The sequence below is a fragment of the Penaeus japonicus genome, unplaced genomic scaffold, assembly GCF_977035675.1.
Source record: "Penaeus japonicus unplaced genomic scaffold, GWHDUDI00000001_assembly GWHDUDI00000022, whole genome shotgun sequence".
Taxonomy (NCBI): Eukaryota; Metazoa; Arthropoda; class Malacostraca; order Decapoda; family Penaeidae; genus Penaeus; species Penaeus japonicus.
This window is the reverse complement of record NW_028234424.1, coordinates 21,376,780-21,384,321: the sequence shown is the minus strand read 5'-3', so window position 1 is coordinate 21,384,321 and position 7,542 is coordinate 21,376,780. Positions and strand designations below refer to the sequence as shown.

At 40.5% G+C, this 7,542-nt stretch overlaps 1 protein-coding gene across 4 annotated transcripts in view; it reads left to right on the top strand.

The window, feature by feature from the left end:
• LOC122255296 (uncharacterized) overlaps positions 1-7,256 on the top strand; it is a 16,243-nt gene extending 8,987 nt beyond the window's left edge. For all 4 annotated transcript variants that reach the window (XM_086549584.1, XM_086549583.1, XM_086549582.1 and 1 more), the window contains 4 exons: positions 3,246-3,392; positions 4,377-5,228; positions 6,310-6,385; positions 6,488-7,256. In XM_086549584.1, the coding sequence (XP_086405710.1) occupies positions 3,246-3,392; positions 4,377-5,228; positions 6,310-6,385; positions 6,488-7,170 (1,758 nt within the window). In that variant the 3' untranslated portion in view covers positions 7,171-7,256. The remainder of the gene's footprint in view (positions 1-3,245; positions 3,393-4,376; positions 5,229-6,309; positions 6,386-6,487) is intronic.
• Positions 7,257-7,542: the final 286 nt, after the last annotated feature.

Below are 7,542 nucleotides of genomic sequence, written 5' to 3'. Positions count from 1 at the left end.
TAAAAGACGGAGAGATAGAGATAGATAAAAGACGGAGAGATAGAGATAGATAAAAGACGGAGAGATAGAGATAGATAAAAGACGGAGAGATAGAGATAGATAAAAGACGGAGAGATAGAGATAGATAAAAGACGGAGAGATAGAGATAGATAAAAGACGGAGATATGGAGATAGATAAAAGACGGAGAGATAGAGATAGATAAAAGAGGGAGATATAGAGATAGTGAAGAGAGGGAGAGATAGAGATAGAGAAATAGAGAAGAGATGGAGAGATAGAGATGAGAGGGAGAGATAGAGATAGAGAAGAGAGGGAGAGAGAGATAGAGAAGAGAGGGAGAGATAGAGATAGAGAAAAGAGGGAGAGATAGAGATAGTGAAGAGAAGGAGTGGGAGAGATAGATAGAGAAGAGAGGGAGAGATAGAGATAGAGAAGAGAGGGAGAGATAGAGATAGAGAAGAGAGGGAGAGATAGAGATAGAGAAGAGAGGGAGAGATAGAGATAGAGAAGAGAGGGAGAGATAGAGATAGAGAAGAGAGGGAGAGATAGAGATAGAGAAGAGAGGGAGAGATAGAGAAGAGAGGGAGAGATAGAGAAGAGAGGGAGAGATAGAGAAGAGAGGGAGAGATAGAGATAGAGAAGAGAGGGAGAGAGAGATAGAGAAGAGAGGGAGAGAGAGATAGAGAAGAGAGGGAGAGAGAGATAGAGAAGAGAGGGAGAGAGAGATAGAGAATAGAGGGAGAGGGAGAGATAGATATAGAGAAGAGAGGGAGTGGGAGAGATAGATATAGAGAAGAGAGGGAGTGGGAGAGATAGATATAGAGAAGAGAGGGAGTGGGAGAGATAGAGATAGGGAAGAGAGGGAGAGATAGAGATAGAGAAGAGAGGGAGAGGGAGAGATAGAGATAGAGAAGAGAGGGAGAGGGAGAGATAGATATAGAGAAGAGAGGGAGTGGGAGAGATAGATATAGAGAAGAGAGGGAGTGGGAGAGATAGATATAGAGAAGAGAGGGAGTGGGAGAGATAGATATAGAGAAGAGAGGGAGAGGGAGAGATAGATATAGAGAAGAGAGGGAGAGATAGATATAGAGAAGAGAGGGAGTGGGAGAGATAGATATAGAGAAGAGAGGGAGTGGGAGAGATAGAAATAGAGAAGAGAGGGAGAGATAGAGATAGAGAAGAGAGGGAGAGATAGAGAAGAGAAGGAGAGATAGAGAATAGAGGGAGAGATAGAGATAGTGAAGAGAGGGAGTGGGAGAGATAGTGAAGGGAGGGAGTGGGAGAGAGAGATATAGAGAAGAGAGGGAGTGGGAGAGATAGGTATAGAGAAGAGAGGGAGTGGGAGAGATAGATATAGAGAAGAGAGGGAGAGGGAGAGATAGATATAGAGAAGAGAGGGAGAGGGAGAGATAGATATAGAGAAGAGAGGGAGTGGGAGAGATAGATATAGAGAAGAGAGGGAGTGGGAGAGATAGATATAGAGAAGAGAGGGAGAGGGAGAGATAGATATAGAGAAGAGAGGGAGTGGGAGAGATAGTGAAGAGAGGGAGTGGGAGAGATAGATATAGAGAAGAGAGGGAGAGGGAGAGATAGATATAGAGAAGAGAGGGAGAGGGAGAGATAGATATAGAGAAGAGAGGGAGAGGGAGAGATAGATATAGAGAAGAGAGGGAGAGGGAGAGATAGATATAGAGAAGAGAGGGAGAGGGAGAGATAGATATAGAGAAGAGAGGGAGTGGGAGAGATAGATATAGAGAAGAGAGGGAGTGGGAGAGAGAAATATAGAGAAGAGAAAAGATGAAGAGAGAGGGGGGGAGACTAAAGAAGAGATAGATATAAGGAAGAAAGAGAAGAGAGAGCGAGAGAGAGATAGAGATGCGGGATAGAGAAAAAAAGAAAGAAAGAAAGGGAGATAGAGATAGACAAGAGAGAGATGGGGGTGTGGTAAAGAAGATAGAGATAAAGAAGAAGGAATAGAGGGAATGGGAAGAGTTGATTTAGGTTAAATACGCTGCATCTGCCTTTCTTTCTCACACAAGCTGACATTCCCTTAATACAGCTACAATGGGCTCTGTGTCCTGCAGGCTCACCATATCACCAGTTCTCTGTGTGAGGCATTATTGTCCCCCTCATTGGCGAGGTGTTCAGCTTGATTAGCGGCGGCGGAAGGGCGACTCGGGCGTGGAAAGTTGGAGGAAGAGTAGCACGAGAAAGTAGGAACTTGGGATCTTCTTGTGACCTAGTTCGGGCAAGAGGGAAAGAGAGAAGTGAGGGAGAGAAAGAGGGAGAAATACAGAGAAGAGAGGGATATATATAGAGAGATTTGCAAAGGAGCCTTTTTGGCCTGTATTTTCGATGCTATTTACACTCCTTGAAGTATTTTTTTTGCAGGTTACTATATCAATCATAGTTGTGAAGTGCAATGAGAACTTCATTCTTTGATATCATTTTCTTTTCTTAGCAAAGAATCAGGTTTTCTGAAGAGAATTCACAGAAAAGAGCCACAGCGTTGCTATACGCACACAATGTTGTGTGATTTTAAAAAGAAAGCGAAAAAAAATCATGCTAACTAAAAGACTTCATGATATTTATAACTGTTTACAAAGACATTTTTCCGTTCTTGCTTACGTGTTTTCTGTATCGTGATAATTCAAGTCTCGGACTGTAATTTGAGCAATACACTGTCTTATTGGAACTTAGGTCGATGCGTTGTCCCTTCCCTTTGACCTGGCGTTTATTGACCTTAGGCCTATTACAATAATCCCTCAACATGCCTCACGTCAGAACTGTGTGTGTGTGAGCTTGGAACGACATCGATCATGCTTATTTCAGTTTCGAATATTATTTTTGTGCTATTATTCCGTTATTGTAAACTAGATTCGCTGCTTGAGAAGGTTTTGTGAAAAGAGCGAGTGTTAATCTGTTCTGATCTCTAGACGCTTTGCAAGGTCATAACAAAACAAGCCCATTGAGAGGGAGAGAGAAAAAAGGGAGAGGAAGAGAGAAAAAGGAGAGGGAGAGGGGGAGAGAGAAAGGAGGGAAGAAAAAACGAGTGTGAGTGAGTGAGTGAGTGAGTGAGTATGGGATTGAGCCTCTCATAACAACCACAAAACCACAAATAGATAGACTCTCTGATCTCTCTCTCACAATATATGTATATATTGGCCAAAAACCTCATCAATTATATTCCCTCGCATTTTGCATTGCTCTTGTATCATTCATCTCAATTTCGTATCCAACCCCGCAGGACTCGGCAAGCTCTCCCAAGGAACCTCCTGTGAACCCCCACGAAGCCTCTTATGCCTCCAAGGAGTCTCGGTCTCCGTCTTTCATCCCCAGCCAGCTGCGAGCGCTGTTCTCGCGGGTCGGCCGAGGAGCCACCGCGGCATGTCGGGTGAGCCTGCCTCTATCAAACAGCCAATCACTTAAGCAAAAAATAAGTGATACCCTTGTCAAAATGAGTTTTTTTTATGTATATATATATATATATGTATATATATATAAATATGTATGTTTATATATATATAAATATATAAATAATATGTATGTTTATATATATATATATATATATATATATATATAAATATATAAATAAATATGTATGTTTATATATATATATATATATATATATATATATATATATATATATAATGTATAATGTATATGTAAATGTTATATATATATGTATATGTATATGTATATATATATATACATTATATATATATATATATATATATATATATATATATATATATATAAACTAGTTCTTGGTAATCAGTTGTTATAATGGGATATTAATTCACACGCTATCACATATACACGCAAACACACACAACACACACACACAACACACACACACAACACACACACAACACACACACACAACACACACACACAACACACACACACAACACACACACACAACACACACACACAACACACACACACACAACACACACGCACACAACACACACACAACACACACACACACACAACACACACACACACAACACACAGCACACACACACACCACACACACACAACACACAACACACAACACACACACACAACACACACACACACAACACATACACACAACACATACACACAACACACACACACACACAACACACACACACACACACACACAAACAAACAAAAAAACAAACATTTTCTCATTGTTTTGAGATAACAAAAAAACAAGTAATCCACTAGCAATTGATCCATCCCTTTAGGTGTAAGATTGTGAATGAAAAAATATATATATATAAACTTGAAAACTCTACATCGGATTCTAAACATTCGATTCCCCATAGCCAAGCGTCTGAATAATCGCCGTTTCCCATTGCATGTACCGCCGTGTCTCTTTATCTCGCAGTCAGGGAAGTGCGAGGGAGACCGAGACCCAAAGACGACGGAGCTAAAGGGCGATGCAGTGGACAGCCATCTCACAGAAACCCTTGGCGGTGGTCTGAGATACACGCAGCCGTACATGTACACTTTCCCCCTCTCTCGCCAGGGACTCTCGTGGCCTTTCGGATACGACCTGGCACACGGTCCGGTCTATTACCCGTCGACTCACCTCATTAACCCTCATTCGCAGAACGGACCTTCCGCTTATGGCAGTCTTTCTTCCTCGTATACTAACAACCCTTCCTCAGATACCTACAGCCCTCACTCTCACACTGATAATCCTTCCTCACACACACACAAACCTTCCTCACAAAGAGACAACCCTGACTCTCACACAAACAACCCTTCCTCACACACGGAACATTCCTCACACATAAACAACCCTTCCTCACACATAAACAACCCTTCCTCACACACGGAACGTTCCTCACACATAAACAACCCTTCCTCACACATAAACAACCCTTCCTCACACATAAACAACCCTTCCTCACACATAAACAACCCTTCCTCACACATAAACAACCCTTCCTCACACATAAACAACCCTTCCTCACACACAAACAGCCCTTCCTCACACATAAACAACCCTTCCTCACACATAAACAACCCTTCCTCACGCATAAACAACCCCTCCTTACACTCAAGCAACCCTAACTCTCTCACAGACAACCTCTCCTCACTCACAGACAACCCTTCCTCACACACAAACTTTCCTCCAGATAATTCTCATTATAATGATCCTTCCTCACGCTTTACACCGCAGGACTTGGATGATTCTCGAGAATCACCACAGGATTCCCATTCCAAAGAAGAAGTTAGTTGATGTGAAGTATTCCTTCTCTTGAATTAACTTTGCTTTATAAGATTTTAAAAATATTTATTTCTACGCTTTGGGTAACATGAGCGTGTGTGTGGAATTTCGGTATGGATAAAATCATGCAGCATTTAACAAACACAGTAATGAGATTACTTTCAATCCGGCCACAGTTTTAAGCTTATTAATGTTTTTTTTTTCAATGAGAAATTCCATAGCAGGTCCATAATTTTCCGGAAACGTACGCGGTAGGCAGGATTATATAAACAAACAAAAAGGTAGGTCATCATTAGTAATCTCTGATCAAAGTTTGGAGGTATTATCATAATAAAAAAGCTTTTTCTCATTTTATATTTGTAATTTTAAGTTGCCAGAATGGTAGCTCTTCATACAACGATTTTAAGGAAATATAAGTGGTCGTATTTAATTTTCATTAGTATTGTCTGTTTATCTAAAGCCATAGGATAAAATTATACATACTTTCCCAAACGTAAGAAAGTAAGTGAACTGCAGAGATGTAAATTATGATTTGTGCCACGTATTACCATCGAAAAGTCGCATTTTACTTAATATTCCATTAGACATCATGAAGAAACCTAATGGTACACGTAACCTATGAAATAATACTAGCTCTTCTCTCGCAAAGTCGACGTCAAAAGTACTTCAAATAACGTTATGAAATTTTATAACGAGCGTAAATCGAAACAACTTGCCCAGATCTTGCATACGTGTGGGAAAGGACCGTAGATCGTGACTATGCATAGATGATATATAGTTTTCATGTGTTATTAAAAGCATGATTTATTGTCGTTTTCATGTTTCATAAATGTGTGTGGTAAGCAAGCCATTAATAATTCAGTAGGATTGGATTATATTTAGTATTCATCGCGTAATACTAACATATAATTTTAGAGTATGTAGCTTTGCCTTTTTTTTTTCTTTTTTTTTTTTTTCTTTTTTTATAGAAATACTTTCAAAACCTTACACAATTAACGACTTTAGTAAAGCTGAGAGATATCTGCCTAGGTGACTATGATACGAACAAAATGCAGCCACTGACTTTCATTCATTCCCTTTCTAGCATGAGCCTCGAGACAAAGAATCGGATTCAGACAACAGACCTCATGGTTTCTACACCACCTCTGCGGCAAATATGGGTAACTTAGTCCGCTTTGTACGAGCTTGAACACTGAGACATTATTTGATTGATTCCTGTCAATCCTTACACTATAAAGGAGTGAAACTGTCCTTCCCCGCAGGTCCGGTTCAAGGCAGCGAGAACGGAAACGGTGCAGCGGACACGACGCGCCCAACCCACGACTCGATTTCGTCTTCGAGCCAAGATCACCAGGTCTCCATCTCCCTCACAGACAGTGGCATGACAAGTCTACATCCCCAAGGAGAAACTCCATATAGTAATCACTTCCCCTATAATATACAGTTGGGGTATAGCATCTACGCTGTTAATAGAGGTGATGTTCCTCCTGCTACAGCGCGTGTATTGGCCTCACACTCGAAACGGTCCTCTGAAGAACAACACACTTATGAAATTCGAAGTAATCGAGAATATCAAGCGACTGGCGGAGCGCAGATTGTTTTGGCAAATCCCTTTGGTTATGAAGCACTGGTTGACATGGGAGACCAAGTGAAACGTGGAACAAATGTAGACAGTGACCACAGTGACCAAACAGTGTCTGGTGGCCAAGGGAAATACAAACAAGGGGAGATTACTGGAGCCAATCAACCAGTTTATGGAATTCGTTTGGTTTCGGATGATCTGGCAGTTCATAATGATGAACAGCCTTACTATGTATCAGTTGCACACCAAGACACGCAAGTTCAGGATGAGCCAGATGCAATGATTGTGCAAGAAGACAGACTCCAAAGAAATTACGAGAAACTATATCCTTTCATCCTGGTTCATCATGGGCAAGAACTCTGAAAGTTTCGTGTACATCGTTTTTAGTTTATGATTTTAGAAGTGATGCACATAATTTATACGTTTTAATGAAATGAAAAAGAAATACTCATTCATTTTTTTCACCCATTTACAACACGTACTCATGATTAAAGGTCACGTTATTTAGTTAAGAGCTCTAATGATTTCCAATGCTAATTTCAAGGACCGTATACCCGCTAATCACTAAATGTTAAAAGATACACATACAAAATATTAATTTGATATCAACCGAACATACGTGAGGAAAGGTACGAAATGAAGCATGTCATTTCTTGGTTATGGATTATGCAAGTCTAAAAATATAAATTGCCTGAGGTAAATGACCCATGCAATGTAAGCCATAAGTTCTGATTA